This window comes from Salminus brasiliensis, chromosome 24, assembly GCF_030463535.1.
Source record: "Salminus brasiliensis chromosome 24, fSalBra1.hap2, whole genome shotgun sequence".
NCBI classification, from domain to species: Eukaryota; Metazoa; Chordata; class Actinopteri; order Characiformes; family Bryconidae; genus Salminus; species Salminus brasiliensis.
In genome coordinates this window covers 25833634-25861427 of record NC_132901.1, presented here as the reverse complement: position 1 = coordinate 25861427, position 27794 = coordinate 25833634, and the positions used below count along the sequence as shown (strand labels likewise).

The window sequence follows — 27794 nt, the reverse complement described above, 5'->3', positions numbered from 1 at the left end:
CGACGCAGAGGAAAGGAAGCTCAGGAGTTTGCTTCAAATGGCCAGTTTTACACGATATGTTTGTGGACACCCTTTCTAACGAATGCAAGCTAACAAATTTGCACCTATTGCTGACACAGATGTGCAAATGCACACACACACACGCTCAGCTTGTCTAGTTTGGAAAGAAGTCCTGCAAATAGAATAGGACTCTCTGGAGCAGATGGACATGATGAACCTATTGGCTTTATGCTGCCTAATGCCAGGTGTGGGCTAGTAGAGGGGTATAAAGCCCCGTTGTGGAGCTGTGGAAGAGTCATGTTGATGCTCTGGAATGATGGATGGTGCTCCATCAGTACTTTTTGGGGTGAGGATGAGGTGAGGTGGGGTGGTGGTCATCCAAATCCAAACCCTGACCTTACCAACCCTGCTCTTATCATAAATGCAATGCTCCAAAATCTAGAAAGTCTTCTTTCCTGGACAGTAGAGACAGTTACTTCAACAAAAGCAGGATCAGCTCTTTTAATACCCTTGATTTCAGAAGACACTGAATAAGATGGCATCTCAGTACTTTCCATTATATTTTTTATATTTCCATTATATACATCTCTGTCATTGGTTCTTCATGGGTTCTTTTGTATAGACGCAGGTTCTACACCGTTCCATGATAAGTCAAAGAAGCTTGAGAATGCTTAAATGGCTTTCCCTGGTGGAATAGTTCTTCATATATGAGGAAAACTGTTTAAATGTGGGTCTTTAGAAGCTCTACACAGCAATAAACCAAAGAAGCTCTCAGATGAAGAACTAGATGTTTCTTTTAAAGAAGTCCTGCAAATAGAATAGGACTCTCTGGAGCAGATGGACATGACCTATTGGCATTATGCTGCCTAACACCAGGTGTGGGCTAGAGGGGTATAAAGCCCCCTTGTGAAGCTGTGGAAGAGCTGTGTTGATGCTCTGGAATGATGGATGGTGCCCCATCAGTACGTTTGAGGTGAAGATGAGGTGAGGTGAGGTGGTGGTCATCCAAAATCCTGACCTTACCAACCCTGCTCTCATCATAAATGGCACAGCAGTGATTAAGGGCTTGAGGGTGCACTGAACCCTTATTATTCTACTATACCAAGATAAACACAGCTCCCCATTCTAGATACATCTGATTTAGGTGTTTTTATGGACAGCACTGGACTTTATAAGATACAGATATTACAAACCAGTCTCACACATGTGATCATATCAGATGAAGAACTGATGAAGAAATATTGTAAGACTGCATTAAAGATGGTCCTCTCTACACACCACCCTCCTGTCTCATGTGGGTGTGAAGGCAAAGGCTTGCATCTTCTGAGAAATGTCAATTTGACCACTGCTGCTGATGCAACGTTGTAGAGGAGATGAGGGGAATCAGGAGAGGGCTGATGGCTCAATCCTACTGATAACCAAGTGAAGGAAATAAGAACAGCAGGGCTGACTGTGTTGTTTTCGACTCCTGACCACAAACAGCTGTAGCATTGTTGGGATTTCACCTTCAGGTTGATGTAGGTATATATGATGAAGCCTCTCAGCCACCACTTGCACCACTTTGGACTCCTCTAATGAAAAATACCTTCTAACCTGCTGAGGAAAGAAACTGGCTATAATTTAAAAAAGGTCCTTGGCTTGTTTATGCCACTGGTGGTTGGATCTACTGTTTATGCCACTGGTGGTCCTTTACTAGAAAGTCTAAAGAGGCAGTCTCACCAGTTATGATTATTATTACTCCAAGCTTGCCAGGTTTTAGAAGCATCTAAAATCCAATCAACTGAAGTAAAGATAAGAAAGGAGTGAATCTGGCTGCTGTAGAGATTTCAGAAAGATGGCCAATCCCGAGAAGACACCCTGCTGTCCAGAACTTTCACTTTTTGGACAGTATTGACACTGACTGCAGTCCGGTAAAGCCCCAAGGCTTTTGAAAAGACTCTGTGACCCTTTCCAGACAGATAAGCATCAACTGGGTATCTTTTATTTCCTCTCAGACTCCCTGTTCTTACCACCAGCAACCACAAAAAGGACAGCCAATAACACAGGAGAAATGCCAAACACGCGAGAATCACTGACGTTCCATAGGACTCCAATAAAATCCACGATTGAAGGCCTTGAATTTTGAAGCTTGATCTAGTTGCTTGATGATAAACCTCTTTCCTAAAGCCGGCTGTCCTCAGGCCGCGTGTGATTATTTTTGTTTAAAGCCAGTGACTGAATGAGGCACTCGCAACACCAGTCGTCCACATTTATCAGGACTTCACATCTACTGTGTCACATACAGACGAAGATGACCTTGATGACTGGGGAAGATTTCCTGCGGCGCTTCGGCGAGACAGAGATTGGAATCACATTAAAAACACACCAAGTGTCTCACTTTAACATTCAAGTCCTGCTCTCAGACCTTTCTTAGTAATCTGTGTGACAATCGGAAAACACGCTGCCAGGAGTCGCCGCTTAATTGGGTCAAATGCTTTCTCAACGTATACCTTTCCCAGGTAAAATAATGAGCTGCCATAACTAATGGCTATTCCTCCTATGGAGGGAGAACAGAACTTGAGATTATTCGCATGAATAATTCAGCGAGGCGAGTGTTTGACAGGTCTATTCGAGGCAGTGAAGATCAACTAAAAGAAAGCCGGGAGGAAAAAAAAGAAGAGAGAACCTATGTCTCTGAATGCAATCCTTCCATCTGTGCCAAGTTCCATCGGCAAAACAATCATCGGCTTGTTCTCGCTAGTATTCACATATCAGCCCCCCGCTAGCTCCCAATATCACCCCAGGCTTATCTCAGGCCTGAGGTTGTATACACAGCTCTTGTATCCAGCTAAAATAGGCTTTCCGACGAAACTCGATGAAACCCTTGCGATACCTAGTCAATAATTTTACGGGATTTTTTGAAACAGCTAATCTGCACAAAGGTCTGATTGGTTTCTCTTCATCATCAGCAGAGAAAATATACACAGTCATCTCAGTTGGAAACGTAATCTGCTGAGTCTGATGTACAAGCCTCATTGTAAAGTGAGGTACTGGAAACATATGGGGTTGGATTTAGCTCGAGGTTAAGAGCTAGTGTTAGCTTTTTCATAAACAAGGAAGAAAAAAAAAAAACACACCACCTCAATAAACACACACACACACACTAGGCCTATATCTACAAGTGGCAAAGAATGGATTTATTGAGCGTTTCAGGTGTTTGATGTGTAAACAGTGAGTACAGGACTTGAACGAAAAATCAGTAGATGTTGTTGTAACAAGCCAATTTACTGCCCTGCTATTTCATATTATTATTATTATTATTATTATATATTTTTTTATTTGTGTCAAATTTTCCCTTCTTTTCAATATGGTTCTTCCAATTTACTCCTCCACTTTGAAACTTCTCCGAGCGTCACCGAATGTCTCCTTTGATACATGCAAAGCCGGCCACCAAGCTAAAATAGGCTTTCCGATGAAACTCTGGGCCTTGCAATATCCATATCAATAATTTATTTTTTTAAACAGCTAATCTGCACAAAGGTTGTCTTCTGACGAAGCGCTCTGATTGGTTTCTCTTCATCATCAGCAGAGAAAATATACACAGTCATCTCGGTTGGAAACGTAATCTGCTGAGTCTGATGTACAAGCCGCGCTTTAGAAAGTAATTGTAATTCATTGTAATTGTACTGGAGGTACTGGAAACATATGGGGTTGGATTTAGCTTGAGGTTAAGAAAAAGAAGAAAAAAACACCTTTCAGTCGGTTTAGTCTATATTCTCCTGAAGCAGCCGTTGCATTTAGTTCGGAAGGGCTTTCTTTAGTGGGCGGAGTAAAGAGTCGAGACTGTGATGTAACAGTTTTGGGGTTTTGGAATCGGCTTGTTTTACAGCTCTGTTTTGGTTCTGCTGGCTGTTCTTCTGAAGGAGGAACAGCAGCGATTGAGGGCTCGAGGTTCAGGGTTTGTCTCTTCCATGCACTGGACCCTTATTATTCTACTATACCAAGATAAACCCAGTTCCCCACCCTAGATACATCTGATTTAGGTACTGTATTGCGTAGCACAGTACCTAACATTACCAGAAGGTTTATTTTTTATGTAAACCATAGACTACGAGGAACTAAACATTATTATCAGCGATGTTTTGGGTTTAAATGGGTTGTAGAAGAATGCTGGACGGCGCTGAACTCAGATATGATGCAGATATTACAGAATGGTCTCATACATGTGATTATGCACCTGCCATTGACCACGGCAGCGAGCTGTTAAATGTCAGAACGGTATGATGGCCTTTGTGAATGACACCGTCATCAGCCGTATAAGGTGTCAACCATCTGTCATCTGTGAAACAGCGACATTTTCTTTAGGCCGATGCTTCCACACTAAAGAGGAGCTTACTCCAGTCTGCAGCGAGCGCCATCCGTCAAAATCAGCGCAGCGAATTTATGTTTCCTTTCCTTTCTCTCAGCGTTCTTGAGGGAAATTAGATCGTGAGTGCACTCCACAGAATCGGCTTGTAGTCTGTTTGTTCTCCACTGATCAAGCAACCCTATCCAGATATTGTGAGGTTACATGAAAAAATAGCCAAATAGCTCAGAGTTCAGTCCCATTTCTGGAGCGGTTTCCATGAAACACATTTCACGCTGCAGGGACCGCTTCTGAAGATCAGAGCGCTAAAAGGTTACTGCATGAGGTAAAGCAGAACAAACACAGATGGGAAAAAAAGAAAAAAATAGAAAAATGTAAAAAACCCATTCGCTTATCTTCTCTCTCTTTGTTGGGAAAAGTGAAGAAGTGAGGGAAGGGAATCCTTCTCGCAGAGTTTTAAAGAAGCTCGACCCTTTTAAGGAGCCTCAAGAATACAAATGTGCAGCGCCAATTAGGCCTCAGCAAATGAATAGAACCAGCACACATCATAGACTTCGAATTGAGAGGAGGAGCAGCATTCGCGAGTGTAGAAATGGCTCCAGCACACTAATGACCACAACTCTCTCGCTCTCATTAGCCAGCGCTGTGGTCTGAGACACTCTGCCTGTAAGAATAAGTGAATGCTGATGTAGAAGCGAGGCGGTGAATGAGCGAACGAGCATTCACAGAAATCGAACATCACCACTCGAGACTGACCACACTAGGGATGCTGAAATGACCCCTTTCTGTACTGAAGGAAAAAAAGTCACTGTATTAAAAGCTAACCCAAGAGCATGGCTTAGAGGATATCTAGTCAATAATTTAGCATCGCCAAAATTTAGCATCGCTTTGAGAGCTAGCAATGCTCCTGACACTAGTGAAACATGCAAAGCCGGCCACCACCTCTTTTCCAACTGCCGGCAGCCGACACGCTTGGAGGAAAGTGCCAGGTCCCCAGTCCTGCTGCTAATAGCTAACAGACGCCTGTGCCGGCTACCATCGCTAAAGAGCGTTTGTGCTCTCTCTGATTTCGGCTGTCGATGGCAACCACCCTGTTATTTTGAATCAAGAATTATATAATATATAATATAATAAGAGAAGCTAATGGCTCACAGCAGAATAGCATAACCTAGCCTAGCTTAGCCTAGCATTGCAACACTAAAATGCTAAAGTGACCCTTCTGTAATGAAAAAAAGTACATTAAAAGCTAACCCAAGAGCATGGCTTAAAGGATATCCAGTAAATAATTCAGCATCGTCAAAAGTTAGCATCGCTTTTAGCACTAGCAATGCTAATGCTAACCTATCCTGTGAAACATGCAAAGCTAATAGCTAACAGACGCCTGTGCCGGCTAACATCGCTTAAGAGTGATGAGGGGAGAGAGAGAGCGCCATCTACCCTCCAGGAAGGAGCCTGGCAATTGTGCTCTCTCTGATTTCGGCTGTCGATGGCAACCACCCTGTTATTTTGGATCAATAATATATAATATAATAAGATAAGCTAATGGCTCACAGCAGAATAGCATAACCTAGCCTAGCTTAGCCTAGCTTAGCCTAGCATAGCAACACTAGGGATGCTAAAATGACCCCTCTGTACTGAAAAACTAAGCTAACCTAAGAGGGTGGCTAACAGCAGGGGACGGAACCACTAAAGGCCCCACTGTGGAAACTGGGCACCATCATCTTCACAACTTTCATTGTCAGGAGCAAATGATGATGATGATGGTGATGATGATGATGATGATGCTCAAGCATTAGGCTCTGTTCTAGACTGCAGAACAGCGCAGACTCTTGGCTTTGGCTCAGGGTGCTGTAACCCACGCCCAAGCTGGACTTCTCGGTCACAAGAATGAACGGGAAAACCGTTGCTATTCCGTATGGACAAAAGTATTTGGACACCTGTTTATTCATAATTTCTACTGAAATCAAAGGTGTTAAAAAGAGTTTATCCTGCTTTTGTTGGAGTAACTGTCTCTACTGTCCATGGAAGAAGGCTTTCTACTAGATTTTGGAGGAGCATTGCTGTGAGGATTTGATTGCAGCTGGCAATCATTAGTGAGGTCAGGATGTTGGATGATCACCACCACAACTCATCCCCACCTCATCCAGCACCATCCATCATTCCAGAAAACACATGTAGGTCCACTGCTCCACAGCTCAATGCTGGGGGTGTTATACCCCTCTACTAGCCCAGGTAGCGCCTGGTATTAGGCAGCACGGTGCCAATAGGTTCATGTTAATCTGCACCTGAGCATCAAATTCTATTGGCAGTACCTCCGTACAGGGACTAGACACTGGGCACCATCATCATCTTCATCTTGTTGGGAGCAGATTATAATGACACTTAACCATTGGGCTGTGTTGTAATGATCACAGTTTATTAACGAAATTACTAATAAATCAGATAATTCGATAATAAATAACAATTTAGCAAAATATTGAATGAATGAATGTCTTTTGACCACCCCCACCAAACAAAGAGGCCTGACGCATTAGAGGCTAGGCTATGAAATGGCCTGAAATCTGCATATAACAATTATTAAATTATTAAATCTACTCATACTTCATATACATATTCTATTTTTCCATCCAAAATATTGCAATACTACGCTGAGCTGATTTCCTCTCCCATCCCTAGCGGACAGGGAGGCCTGAAGCACGAAGCAAGCCGTCTGATTGGGCCGGCTGAAGCCTGCACTGGATTGCCTGTTCTGTTTAGTGGGCCAAACACTCAATTATACACACGGACGGCCATGACACATTCGGTAACGGGAGTTTAGGGCCGCGGCAGGGCTGACAGTAAGGATGAGCGATGTGTGGGCGCGCAAGAAAGAGCCGAGCAGATAACGTACAGCTGTTCACATCTGGCCCCTTCTTCCACTTGCTCTTAACCAGTCAGCGGTGGTGAGGATCTGTCTTGCCGTCGTCAGACAAAGCAGCTGCCGCCATGAATCAATGCCAGGGATTCTACATTGGTGGGAGGACTAAAAAAGGAGGCAGCTCGGGTGCAGCGATATAAATGTCATGATTCACCAGTGCCACGAAGCACGGGCGACTGCGGAGGGGTTTAATACCTGTGCTAGGGAGGGAGGGAGGGAGGGATGGATGGGCAATATTGCTCAGAGTTGGACGAGAACAAGAAAAGAAAAAGGACGCTGTCTGGGAGGAGGGACTCCACATGAGCAGGGGAAAAAAAAAAGAGGCGGAGGGGGAGGGTGGATATATTTGAGAACCATCTGCTGAAAAATGCCAGGCCTACTAGCATCAGCTGCGAGCTTGGAGGGGTAAAAAAAAAGCTCATGTGGCTCAGTGGCGGCTCGGAGCTATTTGGGATTACAGTCAGGACAACAGAATGCAAAGGCGGCAGCCAGGGCTGTTATCTGCTGTCAGAAATGAGTCGCGGCGCTAGTTTTCCGCTTTTTGAGCCAACGGGAGAAGGGTCGTCTTAATGGAGCTGTATAATTGAAGGCAGCATGCACACAATTCCTTCATTCCTTCGCTGCATTCGCTGAATCATACCGCAGGAGGAGCCCCGGCTTGCAAAGATGCAGCTGACCTTTCTCTAGAACATCTTCTCAGCATGGAAATGCAAGAAATCTGACCAGTATGTGGTGAGACCCTAGCTATGGTATCAAAGAGAGGTGTTCGGATATTGGGGGGATTCTGTGTTTTGAGGCACATGCAGACATACTGGAGTGAGCAGGAGACGCAGGAGGCGACGCAGGAGGCCAGGTTTCTCCATTAGAGCTTCTGCTGGTCTCTCTGTGGACCATTCGAGCTGAGGCTGGAGGGCAGTCTACTATATCTCTGATCGCATTTGGGTTCTGGTCCAGTAGACTAGCTTTCCAAACCTGGTCTCCCTTTGTGCACCATCAGGCCCCTGCAACTTATCCAGAATGCAGCACCACGGGTCGGGTCGTGTTCAGCTCCTCCTCCTCTGCTGCGTTATCTCTCCACCGGCTTCCAGTAGCTGCTGCCCAGGTCTTCAGATTCAGACCCCTGACTCTGGAATACAAAGCCAAGACTGGACCAGCCAGCCCCTCCACCAGTACTTGATGACGATGGTCAAAAGCCGATCTGCACCAAGAGCCCTTCCAGCTTCAAGTACGGCTCGGCTCGACCCGCCATCCTTTAAGATCCACGGAAGACGAGCGTCCAGACTTTTTTCTGTCCTGCACAGAAGTGGTGGAACGAGCTTCCCCTGGGTGTCCGAACAGCTAACGCTCGCTGTCCTCAAACCCAGACTGAAGACCCTCCTCTTCTGAGAATACTCAGGTGAAGAGAAGAGTACCATGGTCCTTATTGACTTGTGTTTAGTAGAGTCTAGGATTAGAGGACCTTTGAATTATTAGTCTATTCAAACTAGCTGAGGTTATTATTTACACTATGTGTCCAAATGTTTGTGGACACCCCCTCTATTAAAAGCATTCTGCTTCTTTAAGTTGCACTTATTGCTGATACAGATGGGCAAATTCACACACAGCTTGTCTAATCCCTGTAGACAAGAACTGGCAATAGAATGGGAGACTGTCTAGAACAGACAAACATGAACCTATTGGCTCTGTGCCTAATACCAGGCCAGGTGTGTGCTAGAGGGGTTTGAAGCCCCCCAGCATTGAGCACTGTGTTCTCTGGAATGATTGATGGATGGGGCGCCATCCAGTACTTTTGGGATGAGTTGAGGAGTTGGGATGAAGTGAAGTGGTGATCCTCCAACACAACCTGACCTTACCAACGCTCTTGCGGCTTGCTGGCTTTGGGTCCCATCAGCTCCAAGCCCCCCAGAACTCCAGCCCAAATTTCTCGAGTTCTCCTCCTTGCCTCAGCTAGCGTGGTCCGCATTTGCAAACGCAGCGATCGATCAAAAACGTGGACCATCTGGAGGTTTCCTGGATTGAGAGTTGATGGTTTATGGAACCAAAATGTCTGCAAACATTCAGGGAAAACAAGATCTGCCAATCCAAACAAACAACCCCTTTAAAACCCTTCTGATTGGCCCACAACTCTCCATTAAAGGCCCCGCTAAAATGCTCTTTATGCATCAACCAAGACATGCTAATGTACACATCAAAGACGGCCTGCTTTTACAAAGGGGAACGGCATCGTACGCATTCACAGTCGAGAGTAGGCCACAATCAAATGATTGCTGGAGGTTCACGCAGTCACACATCCGCACCTTTGTTAGCATACATCAGTAATGCAATCAAGCCTGTGATTACAGCTATTTAAAACTCAAGTGAGCATCTTCCTGCTAACATCTGCGTAGCATTTCGCAATATTTACAAACTCTGTCCCCGAGCAACAACAATGCGCAGCTAAAAAATCAAACACTCACACACACACAGCCAAAATCCTGGGAGCAGACCATTCATATCAAAGAGCACAGACTTCCCATAAGTACCTCACTAGCGCTAAATTATATTCAATTAAAAAATGACATGAACGTCATCAATAAAGCTGCCAGATCTCAAACAGTTATATATGACAGCCTTGTGTATCCAACATTCTTCATTTAAATATGCTGAGACCACTGAGACCCTCTTTATTAACAAAGCAGGCAATGCTTTATTTCGAGAGGTTCCGTTTGTGGATGGTTGATTAATAATCTATATTGATTCAATACAGAATCTAAACAGGTTCACTTAACCCTAGTCCTAATCCTAACCATAACCTCAAGCTAAAATCTAATTATAACCCTAACCTTGGTCCTAATCCTGAGCCTAACCTTAGCCTCATCCCAAAAGTTAACCCCAACCCTGGCCCCTAATCACCTTACCCTAAACCCACGCAATTGTAGCCGAACCTAAAACCTATCCTTAACTCTGGCCCTAATTCTAACCTCAACCGCAACCCTAAACCTAACCCTGGCCCTAATTCTAACCGTGACCGTAATCCTAATGCTACCCTTAACCTCAACCCAAATCCTAACTGTAACTGGTATTAATCCTAACTAACATTAAGATTTAGCCCTAATCCTAACCTTAATCCTAACCATAATCTTAACTTCAAAACAAACCCAAAAACTTATCCTAATTCCAACCAATTAATCTCAATCCAACAGCTTAATCCATACCCTCAACCTCACTCTGGTCCTAAACCTAACCCTAACCTTAACCTAACCCAAAACCTAACCCTGGTCCTAATTCTAACCATGACCTTAATCCTAATGCTACCCTTATCCTCAACCCACATCCTAACTCTAACCCTGGTCCCTAATCACGTTGCCTAACTCTTACCCCAAACCTACGCAATTGTAACCTAACCTAAAACCCTAACTAACATTAAGATTTAGCCCTAATCCTAACCCTAATTCTACCCTCAACCTCAACCCTTAACCTACCCTAATCCTAACCCTAACCATAATCTTAATTTCAAACCAAACCCAAACCCTAAAACTAATCCTAATCCCAACCTTAATCTCAATTCAACAGCTCAATCCAAACCCTCAACCTCAATCTGGCCCTAAACCTAACCCTAACCTTAAGCCTAACCGTAACCTCAAACCAAATCCTAACCCTAAACCTGGACCTAATTCTGCAAAACTGTAACTGGTCTTAATCCTAACTAACATTAAAATATAGCCCTAATCCTAACCCTAATTCTACCTTTAACCTCAACCCTAAACCTACCCTAATCCTATCCTTAATCCAAACCCTAATCCTAACCATAATCCTAACCATAATCTTAATCATAATCTTAACTTCAAACCAAACCCAAACCCTGAAACTCATCCTAATCCTAACCTTAATCTCAATCTAACAGCTCAATCCAAACCCTCAACCTCACTCTGGCCCTAATCCTAACCTTAATCCTAACCCTAATCCTAACCTTAATCCTAACCCTAATCCCAACCTTAATCTCAACTCAACAGTTCAATCCAAACCCTTAACCTCACTCTTGCCCTAAACCTAACCCTAACCTTAAGCCTAACCTAACCCAAAACCTAATCCAGTAAACTCCAGTAACAGACTAGGGTCAGCAGAAGGTCTATGCCAGCTTGTTGGAGATGTTGAGATGATGCGTTTTCTGCGGTGGTTCAGAAATCTACAGCACAGTGAGGTCCTGCATCATGCTTCATCATGCTAACAGTAACACGTCCTCACACTGTCCACCCCTACAGGACGTTTCATTACCCTGCTGATGGATAAGCGCTGAAGAAACTCTCTCTGCTCTGAAGTTCAGCTGATGGATTTCAGGTCCTCATCAATTGATCAGCGGTAATGGAGTCGAACGTGGATGTCTGGAACACTGGGGCTGAACGTCCAGAACAGAGACAGCTGGACGTTGTGCACTAGAGCGTCCGAGGACTCGAGCTAATCCCGCTGTTTTAAATCCTCCAGCTCATAGAAGAAGCTCCTTTTTCTCAGGAGGCGAGTCTGGTGGAAGTTCAGCTGAGCGGCACAGAGACAGGAGCTACCACTGAGATTTAGATTCAGGGCCCAGCTGTGCCATATGCTGCCTGCGGCCGGGGGTTCTGCAGAACAGCACTGGCTGTGTTCAGAACCCGAGGGAAAGGCAGCAGGTCCGTCTGTCCCCTCATGGCTAATCTCTATTCCCACCAATTGGGCATCTGTGCGACTGAATGACAAAACGGAGCGCTCAGCGGTGCGGCGTGGTCAGGAACATGGCTGGCTTCATACCTGTCTGAGGAGGCGTGCCGAGTCTCGGCCTTCAGAGACTGCTGGTGTTGCAATATGGAGCAATCGGCAGCGCTACATCAGGCAAGTGGCCAGAGCTACACTGTGAGATAGGACTTTGCCCCAGAGCTTTCCTTTACTGAAGATCTTTCAGAACTAGGATCTCGTGATGGGAGACGGAGAACCATGATTCCATGACTGAGGTCAGGAGGTCACGAGTAGAACAGTAAGGATGAAAGAAGCAGTGCTTCCTAGAGCTATTCCAGATCTGAGTCCATCAAGGGGTCCATAGAACTGTTTGTGCTCTATTTAAGCCTCTGCTACCAAACAGTAGAAGTTAAGAACTTGGGAGAAGGACCACGCCCCTAACCCCTCCTTATCGGGTCTTCACCCTCCATACATACTCACACCTCACACCTCTATCCCCATCCTAACAAACAAACTTTTTGCGCCCACCTCCTCCCACGGAAAGCCGACCCGGCCTCCGGGCCAAACAACACACCTCTGAGACCGCCCTCCAGGGTCACCTCTGGGTGGGGTCCACAATATACAACATATTCAAATGTAAGTAATTCCATTATATCCAACCTATAGTTGCCGTATATTTAAATATAAATGACATACCCAGTACCAGTCAAAAGTTTGGACACACATGGTTGAATGTGTGCTGATCATCATCTTAAAAGCAGTCAATCCAAATGCAAGAGTAGCCCCACATTTTTGTATTCATAAAAGAGGACACTGGGGACACATGGGTGTGTATTAAAGTACATTAACATTCTGTAGCTGAAGTATTTCAACCCTGCGGACTAGCAGACATAGCAGACATGTTTTGTTGCAGTTTCTTAGTAATTATCAGTTCCTGAACTTATTGAATAATAGATAAGGAACAATTCACAGTTATTGAATAATTTATAGCAAATACAAAATAACAGCAGTTACTGAATAATTATAATTACCAAACAACTACCAAACTAAATAATTCATCATGGTTACTGAATAATTTATAGTAATTACCAAATAATTATCAGCAACTGAATGATTTAGTAATATTTACTGAATAATTTACAGCAGTTACTTAACAACTGATACTAGTACTAAATATTTAGCTGTAACATTACTGAATCATTTATTATAATCACCAAATAATTGAACATAATTTTAGTAGATAACAAGTAATGTGTAATAGTTGCTTAACAATTGAAAGTAATACTAAATTTATAGTACTAAATATTAAGCAGCTACTCAGTAATCTATAGTAATTACTGAACAATTAGCAGTAACTGAATCATTTATAGTAATTACCAAATAATTAAACATAATTTCTAGTAGATACCAAGTAATGTGTAATAGTTACTTAACAATTGAACATAGTAATAAATTTATAGTACTAAATATTTAGCAGTTAAAATAATTATCAAATAATTGAACATAATAATTTCTAGATACCAAGTAATGTGTAATAGTTATTTAACAATTGAAAGCAATACTAAATTTATAGTACTATATATTTAGCAATTACTCAGTAATTTACAGTAATTACTGAACAATTTTCAGTTACTGAATCATTTATAATAATTACCAAATAATTGAACATGATCATTTCTAGTAGATACCAAGTAATGTGTAACTTTACAATTGAAAGTAATACTAAATTTATAGTACTGAAAAATTAGCAGTTATTAAATAACAAAAAATGTTAATGAACAATTAGCAGTTAGTAAATAATGAATAGTGTGTGAATTATTAGTTACTCATTAATAATTATTGAATAAGTTTGTCATTTCTACAAGTTACCGAATACTCAGCAGTTACTCTAGTTACTGAATAAAACGTCTAAAACTGAAAAATAAACCCTGGGTTCAAAAGGTTAGAGGAGTCAGATCAGAACCAATCTAAAGAAACTGGACTTTCATACCTGACACAGGTTCCGCCGTTCCGGCACGGCTGGAGCTGACACACTGGTTTATCACAGTTGTGGATGTTTCTGCCTTGGACCGCCTTCCCAACGACGTAGAGCTCCCTGGAGTTGATCTGCAGCTCACGGATGCAGCCCACAAATCCAGACACGTTCCCTGCATTGTCATGGAGCTCGGAGTGAGATGGAACACCACCCAGGAAAGTGGGGCCGAATACAACCTGAGAGGGAAGAGAGGTTTTTTTTAATGTCTACAGATCCATGAAGGGCCATCTGGAGGTGGTCTTCTAAAGGTCTTTGTGGATCACTGCTCCACATTATCATATCTGCTGCAATAAAACTCTACCTGACAAATACACTCAACACCTAGACGACTTCCTCTTGTGAAAAGCTACAGATTAGTGAATTTATGAGGAAATTAAACACCTCCCACCTCTTCCTGCAGTCTTATAAATCTACAATTTTGCTCAATATAAGATCTGCACACTGCTACCTACCTAGCCAGCTAAATAGACAAAAGTATTGGGACACCTGCTCATTAATCTTCTTCTGAAATCAAGGGTATTAAAAAGAGTTTATCCACTGCTTTTGTTGGAGTAACCGTCTCTACTGCTCAGGGCAGAAGGCTTTCTACTAGATGTTGGTTTGATTGCATCCAGCCACTAGTGTGTTGTTAGTGAGATCAGGATGGGCTGGATGATCACCAACCCACCTCATCATCCCCAACAACTCCCCAACACATCCCATCCAAAAGTACTGGATAGAACACCACCATCCATCATTCCAGAGAACACAGTAGCTCCACAGCTCAATGCTGGGGGGCTTTATCCCCCTCTACTAGCCCATGCCTGGCCTGGCATTAGGCAGCATGGTGCCAATAGGTTCATGATGTTTATCTGCTCCAGAGGGTCCTATTCTATTGGCAGTACTTCTCTACATAGATTAGTTGTAGTAGTAGCTGAATGCATTCACTAGAAGGGGTGTCCACAAACATTTGGACATCATGCGTTGAAGCAGTTAGGACGCAAGAGATCCTCGCCAAATGTGAGTGATTAGCAATTAGTGCTTTTATTAGAATCAAGTTTGAAATAACACTAATTACTAATTGCTTTACTTGCTTTAGACAATTTTGTCAAGAGGCAGAACTGCAGGGGGTGGACAAAATAACGGAAATATGCTGGATGCAAAAGCATTTTAATTTCAGAAATGACTCAATCACAAAGCCAGCTTCACACACAAGCCATATTCTGCATGAATGCCAATTAGCGGCCTGTGTCAGCTATGAAGGAGGTCTGGCCATCAGCACTTGTGAGTGCGAGTTATCAAAGTGAAAACAATGTTCGGAGGAAGTCAAACAGTCTGTGCCCAATTTACAAGTTCACGACTCATTCAAAACTGTCAAATTATTTCATGTGATGAAAGAAACAGTCTCAAAAATCACGTCATCATACGGCACTCAAACTGGAGTCTGATAAATACCAAATCTAAATTATGAGTTTAATAAACACGATTTAATGAACCACCAACACTTTAATGTGACCAAGTCTCAGAAAACTGCTGTAGGTCTAAAAAAAAGCTTTGAAGAGAGTTTATGGCAGAGCTGCTATTCAGAAACTCCTTAAATTATCCATGCTACAAAAGGTTCTTGGAGCGATGCAGTAGAAAAAACATTTTTGGTTCCATGAAGAACCATTTTTGTAAGAGATATGCAGGTGAAGAACCGTTAGAGTGTGTAATGGTGTAATGTGTAGCTGTCAGTGTAAACCACCCAAACTGTAGCTTCTTCAGACTCACAGCTCTTATAGAAAATGCTTCTTCACGGACCTAGTCTTGACCTAGGGTAGAAGAGCTGTATGTGTCAAGAACCTTTTGAAAGGGTTCTTCACACTCGCATCTCTTATACTTAATTGGTGTTTAAGGAACCGATCTTGTGTTGTGTAGTGCTGTTCTGCTCTTCGTTGGAACCTGGTCCTGGGGGAACCTTATGTAGGCCTGTTGTACCATGATCCTCAAAGCACCTGGTACAAAGGGTTCTTTAAGTGATTCATCTTTTTGTAGAAGAGCTGTTTGTGTCAAGAACCTTTTGAAAGGGTTCTTCACATCTCTTATACTTAGTTGTTTAAGGAACCGATCTTATGTTGTGTAGGCTTGTGCAGTGCTGTTCTGCTCTTAGTTGGAACCCGGTCCTGGGGGAACCTGGTCCTGGGGGAACCTTATGTAGGCCTGTTGTACCTTGATCCTCGAAGCCCCTGGTACAAAGGTCCTACAAAGGGTTCTTTGGGCGATTCATCAGTTTTGTAAGACATCTGTATGTGTCAAGAACCTTTTGAAAGGGTTCTTCACACTCGCATCTCTTATATTTAATTGTTTAAGGAAGCGATCTCGTGTTGTGTAGGCTTGTGCAGTGCTGTTCTGCTCTTAGTTGGAACCTGGTCCTGGGGGAACCTGGTCCTGGGGGAACCTTATGTAGGCCTGTTGTACCTTGATCCTCGAAGCATCTGTTACAAAGGTCCTACAAAGAGTTCTTTAGGCAATTCATCTTTTTGTAGAAGAGCTGTTTCACTAACTAAAACCTCCACATGTAAATGCCACTGAACCTTCATTGGAATTCTTGAGCTGAGGTCAGTCAGTCAGTCAGTCTTCAAATTGCGGACAGGCTTTTCATGTTCATGAAAGACGTCATTGCTGGTCATGTCAGGCTTAATGTGACCATTCGGTCATGTTCTGCAGTTCCTATGAGCACTGGCTTTTGTTGCCGAAGGCCAAACTGCAATAACTGGAGAGTGGGAATGTTTATTTCTTAATAGTTCATTAATAAAGAGACCAAATATGGAGTTCTTAATTAGAAGGAATTGAAAAGCGAGAGCGAGTAAATGTGAAGAAAGGAGAGGCAAGAGCTGAGGCTATCTTGTATCAGAATATGCTTTTCTGTAAATACGTTAAAGGCCTTAATTATGTCCCTCTTGGTGCTATCTATGCTTCAACTGTAAATGAGAGAATAGCGGGGGGTCAGACAAATAAAATAATAAAACTTGATATAAAAAACTAATACAAAAAAACTCGCCAAGTTTATCACAGTTTATTTCATAACTTTTTAAAGGAGGAATTGGTGTGTTAGCAAGTTCTACTTAAGTTCCTATTTTTGATCCAATGAACAAAGGTGTCAACAGTCTTCACATTCATCACTCAGGTAGAAGTGAGTGGAGATACTAGGGTTTAACAGACTTCTATAGAAGCTGAAGTATCAACTGAAGCTTTTTACTCCAGTAAAAGTGTAAAAGTACTGGTTTCAGAACGACTTCAAGTAGAAAAGTAAAAGTAATGGAAGGAAAGGCTGAAAGCTTAGGCCGCGCCACAGGGGTCTATAGTTCACTACCCCCCACCCCCTCCCCAAAACCCCATTTCTCTAAAAGTCATAATGAGGAGAATGATCTATTAAAATGTTGATGTTAAAAATGTTGGGCTGCACTAGGCTCCTGTTTCAGCTGCAGATCTGCCCATTGAAAATGAAGCATTTCAGTAATATCAGCTCTATTAAAGGAGCGTCTCTGTGCTCTACTGAGCATCAACATGAGCTTCATGGAGGAAAATATGAGGAGTCGTTGTCTAGAAGTTCTGTAAAGCTGCAGAAAGTCAGACTTCAGAGGCGTGTGATCAATAAGCTTTATTGGAATGTAAATGTGGGGCTCAGTCGGGACGTTTCACTGCAGGTCTCTTGAGTCTCTGCCACGGACACAGTCTTCATACTAGACTACAGACACAGTCTGCTGTGAGCTCGCTGGAGAGTGACGGGACGTGTGCAGGTGTGATGGATCGCTTATAAACCAATAGGGAGTCAGAATGGTGTCTGTTTATACTTCTCATCCAATCACAATCAGACTCACACTTTCCGGATGGAGAGATTTATCTGGAGAGGGTTTTTTATTGATGAAATAGGAGAAACGAGGCTGTTTTTAAAGTGTAAGGAGTAGAAAGTTCAGATAATTGGGTGAAAATGTAAGAAGTAGAAGTAAAAAGTCGCTGAAGATTAAATAATTGCCAATTAAGCAGAAGAATTATAAACTAGGTGCATGAGTTTCATCATATCTACAGAAAAAGACCACAAATAACTGCAGTCGTCTTCTTCACCTTCACAAACAGGTTAGTCATCCTCACTGAAGGACTTGTTTGCTTCCATTTGTTCAATAAATGCGAGCAAATGTGTTTCTATAGGCCTAGCTGCTGTAGTTCTCCAGTTGTCCTGCCAATCCTCATCTCAAAGCAAAAAAAAACTTGATCAAGTTGACACAGCAGTAATACTGACACAATGCCCAAGCCCTTTCTGCTTCAGCTGTCCAAGTATCAGCTTTACGCCTTGAGAAATGGTCCAATAACCCACAACCAGAGTTGAAGACTTGCAAGACAGCCTTCTGAGAAGAACTGAAAATCTCGAAAGGAACTAAAGGCCCTAAAGACGGGCCCCAGTGGGCCTGCTGGATATTAATATATCGTTGGGCATTTGCATTATTCAGTCTGCTACTGCTTCTTGTATCGTCATCTGAACAATGTACAACAGTTTCATCATTTGCTGGCTACCAGCATTCCTGGCTGGTCGTGTTGAAGGCAATATCCATATCAAAAGAAATCAATACACAATTCAGCACCTGCATTCACCCGAGTCAGCAGAAAGGTACTCGCAGGGCCTTTGAGAAAGAAAAATCTAATCAGCATGGTGCTGATATCTGCTTATTTCTCTCCTGATGAATGGACTGGAACGTGAGGGCGGCTACATTTTCCCAGTTAAATGTGGCCGAGAATGGAAAACTGCATTTACCTTGGAATAGCAGACATTTCGGGACATGGACGGGACAAATCGCGAACCTCAAACACTCACAGTCAAACACTGTTGTCTCTTCCTTCAGTGGAAGTCCCCCCCAAAACGACTACATTACATACTATGGCCCCAAGATGCACATATGCCAGCTCACGTTCAGGCCCTACACTCTTACGGCCAGAGGATCGCGAGATCGAGTTCCAGGCCATGCTGCTTCGCCATCAGCAGCTGGAGCCTGAGAGCGCACAACTGGGCATGCTCTCACTCTGGGTGAGTCAATGGTGCTCTCTCCCATCTTACACCCTGCGTGAGGTGTGTCGCAATGCTCATCACTATCTTCCACCCCACCCTGCTTGTGAATATATCTACGCCTATGGGCATGGTGGTCTCGAAATAAGGGGTGTTCAGGTCAATTTCTGGCGTATTGCTGTGAGGCTCAGCAGTGGCAAACACAGGAGGAGCTCCACTGACTGAAAACAGTCTAGTCAGATGTTCGTCAACAGTCAGATGTTCGTTGCTATCTTGGCAGTGAATTGTCAACACGGGTGTGTGCAGCCCAACGCTCGTACACCCCCCTACGCTTTTTACACTACTGAAATATCAATCCGCCAGAGTCAGACTGACCGCACCTGGCTCTTAAAGGGATGGTGAGAGATACGCTGCCTGGTTTATTACTGCACGTTATGCCCAAAACAAAAACACACCCATGAAAAATTAAGAGACTCAGTACGTACATGACTTTCGAGCGCTTCGAGCCGCGCCAGGCGAAGTTTTCCCATCGTTACCATAGCAACGACACACCGCCGCCCCCTAAATCAAGCTGCACAGTGCGCCCAAGTTGACCCAACTAGAGCACCTAAACCTAGAGCTGCAGCTTTATGGCAGCTTTATGTTGACGGTATGGTTTGATACGTTGCAATGAAAGACATGTGAACACTATTCCAGCAGCACGCCGTGCTTTTAGAAGGTCTATATTATTGTATCTTATGAAAATGTCAGCATCCAAAACACTGCAGGCTTGGAGTTCTGGAGTGTTTATGCAAAACAGCCTGAGTAAAGTCTCATAATGACTGATGGCTTGCAGAGCTTACCTCTTCGATGAGTCAGTGGTTTCTTTCTCTGAGAGCAGAATCAAGTTTATTCGACTTGTTTTTGCGTCTACCGAGTTGCTCTGAATGTCTGCAAAGTGCCGATCACTAATTGATGCTGTGCCGTCAATCTAAACATGGCAGGCAGCAATTTGTTTCTGCAATCTGTTGGAGGTATGATTGCATTACTTGAGCTTGACACAACAGACGCCCTCGCCTCGCAACATATGCTGAAAATGCAGCGTTATGCACCACGGCAAGCGTGGTTCATCATTGGGTATCGGTTACGGAACTGGGTTTACCTCTGACACGGCCTCGGCCACATATTTCTGCCGTCGATTAGCGGGTCCATTAGCGGCAGCTATTTCAATCATACATAACCCTCCGTCTTCACTGACAGGCAGCTGATATCTGAGAGAGAGAGAGAGAGAGAGAGAGAGAGAGTGTATAGGGTGAATAAGTGAGAGAGAGAGAGCAAGAAGGGGACAGAGAGCACAGTAAGAGAGAGAGTGAGGGTGTAAAAGGGAGGGAAATCTCATTAGAACATGCAGCATTCACAATAAATCCATTTAAGCATGAAAATTATGCAGACTTGGCCGGGCGAGCGCTGGTGTGGTAATGGAGCTGGCATGACTACTGACTCTCTCGCCGCTTCAAAAAACTCACCGTGACACTGCATCAACCCAGCGCCGGACAGAGTCAAAAATTCAGCCTCCAGCACCCCTCCCGCCACCACCACCATCACCACCCCCTCAGCACCACACTGGCGAGTTCGCTTCTTTATTTATTTTTACAGTAGAAAGAGAGATCCATCTTCAGGGAGAGAGAGTCAGTTCGCACTCCATTAAAAGGCCTCCCACCGTAAGCTGCCGTTTGGAGATCAAACCGTGGAAGTTAGAGATGGTAAAGGTTTGGTTTTCTGATGATTTCAGCACGTTCTTAAAAATACAGGTGCTACAAAAGGGTTCTTTGAGCAAAACCATAGAACATGTTTTCTCATCAATTTAGATCACCAATTACCCAACCTGCACATATTATCTCCCCCAATCACACACACAACACCTTCAACACCAACGCGGCTGGCCGTCAGGGGGGTCTGTCCCCCCAAGCTCAAGGGGGAGGGAGCGTTGGTTGCCTGGTGACATTGCATTTGCATCACTCACTAGTGTCGGGGGCATTAGGTGCGAGGGGCGGGCCTACAGGTTTGGGTAACTGGTGGTCCAAATTGAAGAAAAAATGGGTGACAAATCGGATAAAAATTTTATACATATATAAAAATCTTGTAATTTGACCTAATACTCAATTATACATCATTAGAAATTTTGACTATATAAATAAATAAATAAATATATGCTGTCATGCCAAAACTCCAAAATGTCAACATTACAGGAAAAGGAACTTATCAGGAAATATTTTAGTAATAAAATATTATTTTATAATAATTTAAGTCATTTTGGAGCATTTTTATTGGTCCAGATAGATAACCGTTTAACTTTGAGTAATACAGAACCATTACCTTGTACCAAAAATCCCTAGAGGTTTTCGACTTTTAATAGAAGTAATTTTGGAGCGTTTCCATTGGTCCTTTTATCATGAAATTCTGATGCAATAAAAAAAGAATAACTGCCAGATTCACATTTTGTCCAAAAGTGAAAAACGGGAGTGTGACTACATACTGTAGGTGTGTGTACCACCGTATATTGCCGTAACACCGCAACTCTGTGAAGAACAGGTGGGCATGACCGTGTTTGTAGATAGATAAGTTGTTAGTTAATTCACTTAAAACAGGTAAAAATGGGCCCGAATTGATCCAGCGGACAAAGGCGCTGTTACTATAATCAGAGGGTCGTTGGTTTGAATCCTGGTCATGCTGCTAGTCATCGGCATCCGAGGCCTAAGAGAGCACAACCGGCGCTCTCTCCCCACGTTGCATCGCAGCATTGCTGGCTGTCACGGGTGTCTACCAAAGCTGGGTATGTGGTGCTTCCATCAAGGCGGGAAGGCTACTTACTGTACATGTGTGTATACAACCGTATATTGCGTAACACAGCAACACCGTTCCTGAATGAATCAGACTCCGTTAAGAACAGGTGGGCATGATCGCATTTGTAGATTCCACCTGACACAAGAAATGAGAGGACAACCCTGAATGAAAGCTCCACGCTCCACGTAGGCCCATTCAGAAGAGCACAATGGCCTCCAGTGTTCTTGAAAACTGCGCATGATGAAAGCCACGCCACTCAAAAGGGGATAAACGTACAAATGGCCAGCACCTGTCTGCCTGCACAGCCATGTTACGCCGGCCTGCTACTGAAGGTTTATATTCCGCTGTCGTCGTCTCTCTGTTTTCGTTGTGTCTGCCTCTCACTGCTGGTTCTGTACCGGATCCTTCTGCTGTGGGGGTGGCTTCCTCCAGGCTACCTTCGCTCCTCTGAAACGTCAAAGGATGACTCGTTCATATTCACTGCGGAGGAAAACGAAGGCCTCAGCCTGAACTGAACGCGATGAAAGGGCTACCAACAAAGGTTGACTGCCGAAGAGTCCAGGAGTGTTTTAACTTACTGTGCATTACTGGTTCTTCAGCTTTTGTACTATAATGGCAATGGTGACAATTCTGATATCTCATATTTCATATTTGTAGACTATGCAAATCTGGCAACAGTAAAAAAAAACCATGCATATCTTTTGAAAGGTTCTAAAACACTGAGGAAAGATAAAAGCTAAACTACACACCAACCACAAAAGTCTCTAGCACTGGTTTGATGACTGCTTAGCTGATAAATCAGCACTGAGAAGGAAGTAGAGTAAAAATAATTAGGAAAAAAGATGCCAATAGAATAAGATCTGTTTAGTTGGTTAAATCACTTAAAACAGGTAAAAATGGGCCCAAATTGATCCAGTGGATTAAGGTGCCATCACTATAATCAGAGGGTCATTGGTTTGAATCCTGGTCATGCTGCTAGCCATCGGTATCCGAGGCCAGAGAGAGCACAACCGGCGCTCTCTCCCCACATTGCATCGCAGCGTTGTTGCCCATCATGGGTGTCTGCCAAAGCTGGGTATGTGGCACTTCCCCCTCAAGGGGAAGGGAGCGTTGGTTGCCTGGTGGTGCTGCATTTGTGTCAATAACTAGTGTCGGGTGGGAGGGGCGGGGTTACATATGGGATTTGGATAACTGGGGGTGGAAAATGGGTGAAAAATCAGATAAAATTTTATACATATATAAAAAAGGCATCTTGTAATTTGACCTAATACTCATAATAAAACAATGTCATGCAGAAGCCCTCCAAAATGTCAACATTACAGGAGAAGGAAGTTTCAATGAAAGTCAATGTAAAAATGTTTAATTCCAAGCCAATTTGGTGCATTTCTATTGGTCCAGATAGAACCATTTAACCTTCTTAGTAATACAAAATCAAACCTTTTACTTAAAACCCCTTTAAGAGTGTATGAAGACTCATAAAAAATAAAAGCATGAGGTGAGAAGTGCATGTAAATGGGCGAGTCCACCAGGTTCCGTTTCTTACTGTAAGAGCTTCTACACCCCTCATTTATTAAGACGCCCTTTAATGAATCTGAACGTAAACTATTGATATTTCAGGCAGCAGATTTTTCATAGAGAAACATTATTTCATTTGTCTGGTGTTCGATTTTTGAACTTTTGCAGGCGAGATGAATTCTACCCACCAATCACGAATGTCTCTGGCATTGGAATGGTGACCACCTAGCTGATGGATAGCTGGCGATGGGAATGGACAGAGTGTCTTGGACGTGTGTGGAGCTTAGCTGTGTTAATGGGTCAAGGCACTTTTACTGAAGACTTCCACTGAATCCAGCTGTTCTTCACTTTATTTAGAGAGTCCAGGTCCAGATCTGTGGACCTTCACCTGAGAGATCACTGATCATCTAACAGCTCTAATACAGAGCATCTCACTCCCCTCCACCAGCTGCTGTAGACCTGCTGCTGACACCAGTCAGGTTACGATATGGTTGAGATTAACCAAGGTTATGATATGGTTGAGATTAAAGTGCCAGGATAAAGGTTAGGATTAGGTTTAGGATTGATGTTAGGATTAGGACCAGGGTTTGGGTTAAGTTTGGATTGAGTCTAAGATTGATGGTAGGATTAGGGTCAGGTTTAAGGTCAGGTTTTTGGTTAAGATTAGGATTAGGGCCATAGGTTTTTAAGGTTAGGATTAGGTTTTAGGTTGAGATTAAGGTTATGGCCAGGATGAGGGTGAGGTTTCGTTAGGACCGGGGCTAGGTTTTGGGTTGAGGTTAAGGTTGGAATTAGGGCCAGGGTTAGATTTTAGGTTGGGCTGGGTTAGGTTTAGTGTTGAGGTTTGGGTTGGGATTAGGTTTTGAAAATGTCTGGGTTAGCTTTGGGGTTGAGGTTAAAGTTAGGATTAGGGCCAGGGTTAGGTTTTGGGTAAGGCTGGGTTAGGTTTTGGGTTGGGATTTGGGTTAGGATTAGATTTTAGGTTTTGGAAATGTCTGGGTTAGCTTTGGGGTTGAGGTTTGGGTTAGGATTAGGTTTTAGGTTTTGGAAATGTCTGGGTTAGCTTTGGGGTTGAGGTTTGGGTTAGGTTTAGGGCCAGGGTTAGATTTTAGGTTGGGCTGGGTTAGGTTTAGCGTTGAGGTTTGGGTTGGGATTAGGTTTTAGGTTTTGGAAATGTCTGGGTTAGGTTTTGGGTTGAAGTTAAGGTTGGAATTAGGGCCAGGGTTAGGTTTTGGGTAAGGCTGGGTTAGGCTTTGGGTTGAGGTTTGGGTAAGGATTAGGGCCAGGGTTAGGTTTTGGGTAAGGCTGGGTTAGGTTTTGGGTTGAGGTTTGGGTTGGGATTAGGTTTGGGAAATGCGTGGGTTAGCTTTTAGGTTGAGGTTTGGGTTAGGATTTGGGTAAGACTGGCTTAGATTTTGGGTTGATGTTAAGGTCCAGTCTAGGACCAGTGTTGGGGTTAGGTTCCGGATAAGTCAGCATTAGGTTCTGCTTAATGGAAGTAAGAAATTAAATCTACCTGATCAGTAAAGCATCATCAGAACATCACCAGAGGATCTTTACCTCTGTATTCAGACGCTGCACTGATCTGCTGTTGATGTGTTACTGATACTCTGTTAAGAGCTTATAAATCATATACAAATGCCCTCTCCAAATGAAGTGTTACCTTTTACTGCAATATTTACAGTCATTCTTATTTAGAAATTGCTGAATGTAGGCTGCTACATACCCAAATGAGACCAAATCTGCACCCCTGATGACTCCAAATAGCTCAATTCATTTTGACAGCAGCTGAGAGGACTAGAACATTTCTGTAGAGGTCTGAAAGTTATCCCATATTTGAGATGCTGAACATTGGTGAATGCAGTAAAAAAAAAACACAAACAAAGAGCTAGAACAAGAGCAAAAGAGCGAGAAAACGCATTTCCTCAAAGTTTTCAATGGAGTGCTCCACTAGAGCAAGCCAAACACGTCTTGATTTAGCATTCACCAAAATATTCTGCTGCCGTTTCAATCTTTTGCCCCGTCAGCATTCTCAAAAAGCATCCTTCTTCTCGCGTATGAATGCACGGTGCGCACCTTTGTGTGTTTTTCAGGTTCTTTTTTGGGGAAAAGCAACAGTCTTTGTTCCAGCAACCGTTTCTGACAGTGGCTCGCCTTGCTTATGGAGAGTGGCGAAAAGGGTAAAATTAAAAATCGCCTCTTTTAATGACCAGATGCAAGCAATCAGACCGATTGCCCTCATGCTAATTCCAAGCAGCCTTCCAGGACACCTCCCTGAAGGCAATCAAAGCCCTACAAACTTCAGGTAGCAGCTAATTACAACGCTGGGGGAAGTTATGAGGCTCGTTCTGCATACAGATTGACAAATTAACACCCAGTGAGGACGGGGAGCAGGAAATGCAAGCTGACGAGCCAAAGCGCCGTAGCTACGTTCTCGCTTATGAGACTCGACTGTAGCCGCTCGCGCTGATGCAATTGTTTATGAAAACTGTAATAAAGATCATGAAGCACTAATATTAGAGCAGCGGTGATCTATAATGAAGTGATAATTATCTTAATTGTGGAGTGTTAATCACTTTATGGATATTGTACAGCTGTTTATATCTAAGAAGCCTGGCACATGACGAGATCTGAACAAGCATCTATTTGGAGGAAACTGCAGCACCTCAAGGCTTCAATTTGAAACAGTTAGGAAGCTCGATGGCTCAGATGGCGGAGAGTATTCTGTAAAACTGTCAATGTGCCTGTGATGAGTTTTGTGAACAGCATAACAAACAGGGTGGAGCTTTAATCCTTTAACACAGGAAGTTCCATTATTCTGGAACTACAGGGACTTCTGTACAAACCGGTGGGGCTAGTCTCTGGTAATAGAAACAACAGGCCAATGGCCATTTGAGTGGGTAGGTGTGCTGTTATGGGTAGGAAGCTTTACAGTTCACATATAGAAATGAGTGAACAGAAAATTCCACTAATTGTTTTGTAAAGGAAACGGTTGCTGCAGTGTAGAGGACAGTGGATATGGCAGTGCATTAGAAGTAAAAATATGTTTGCATTAAAACCACATTATTGACCTGGCTCATAATCAACTTACCAAACCAATCAAATCTACCAACCAATCAAACCAAGCCACCAAAACAAGAAAATCAACCAATCAAACCAATCTACCAAAACAAGAAAACCAAACTAACCAACCAAAACAAGCAAACTTACCAATTAAACCAGGCTACCAAAACAAGAAAACCAAACTAACCAACCAAACCAAGCTACCAAAACAAGAAAACCAAACTAACCAACCAAAACAAGCAAACTTACCAATTAAACCAGGCTACCAAAACAAGAAAACCAAACTAACCAACCAAACCAAGCTACCAAAACAAGAAAACCAACCAAACAATTAAACCAAGCTACCAAACCAAGTTAAACAATAAACCAAACTCCTTGACTGCCCTGTGCAGACTCTTAAAAATAAATATTCCTCAGCATCAGCAAACCAATCAATCAAACTAAACCAAGCTACCAAAACAAGACAACCAACCAACCGATCAAACCAAGCTACCAAAACAAGTAAACCAACCAATAAAACCAAGCTAACCAAACAAGAAACCCAATCAACCAAAACAACTGAATCAACCCATCCAAACAAATCAAACCAACCAACTAAACCAAGCTGCCAAAACAAGAACACCAACCAACCAATCAAACCAAGCTACCAATACATGCAAACCAACCGAACCAAGCTACCAAAAGAAGAAAACCAATCACCCAATCAAACCAACCAACCAATCAAACCAAGCTACCAAACCAAGCTAACCAATACATGCAAACCAACCAAACCAAGCTACCAAAAGAAGAAAACCAATCACCCAATCAAACCAACCAACCAACCAAACCAAGCTACCAAAACAAGAAAACCAACCAATCAATCAAACCAACCAACCAACTAAACCAAGCTGCCAAAACAAGTAAACCAACCAATTAAACCAAGCTACCAAAAGAAGAAAACCAATCACCCAATCAAACCAACCAACCAACCAAACCAAGCTACCAAAACAAGAAAACCAACCAATCAATCAAACCAACCAACCAACTAAACCAAGCTGCCAAAACAAGTAAACCAACCAATTAAACCAAGCTAACCAAACAAGAAACCCAACCAACGAAAACAACTCAATCAACCATCCAAACAAACCAACCAATCAAACCAACCAAACCAAGCTACCATAAGAAGAAAACCAACCAATCAAACCAACCAAACCAAGCTACCATAAGAAGAAAACCAACCACCAAATCAAACCAAGCTACCATAAGAAGAAAACCAACCACCAAATCAAACCAAGCTACCAAAATAAGAAAACCAACCAATCAATCAAACCAACCAACCAAAACAATCAAACCAACCAACTAAACCAAGCTGCCAAAACAAGAACACCAACCAACCGATCAAACCAAGCTACCA

General features: G+C 43.1%; 1 protein-coding gene across 1 annotated transcript in view; it reads right to left on the bottom strand.

The window, feature by feature from the left end:
- Nucleotides 1–27794, bottom strand: part of eys (eyes shut homolog) — a 334776-nt gene that overhangs the window by 30633 nt on the left and 276349 nt on the right. The window contains exons 39-40 of the mRNA XM_072669909.1: nt 20142–20250; nt 13939–14159 (exon numbers count right to left, since the gene is read on the bottom strand). Coding sequence (XP_072526010.1) covers nt 13939–14159; nt 20142–20250 — 330 coding nt within the window. The remainder of the gene's footprint in view (nt 1–13938; nt 14160–20141; nt 20251–27794) is intronic.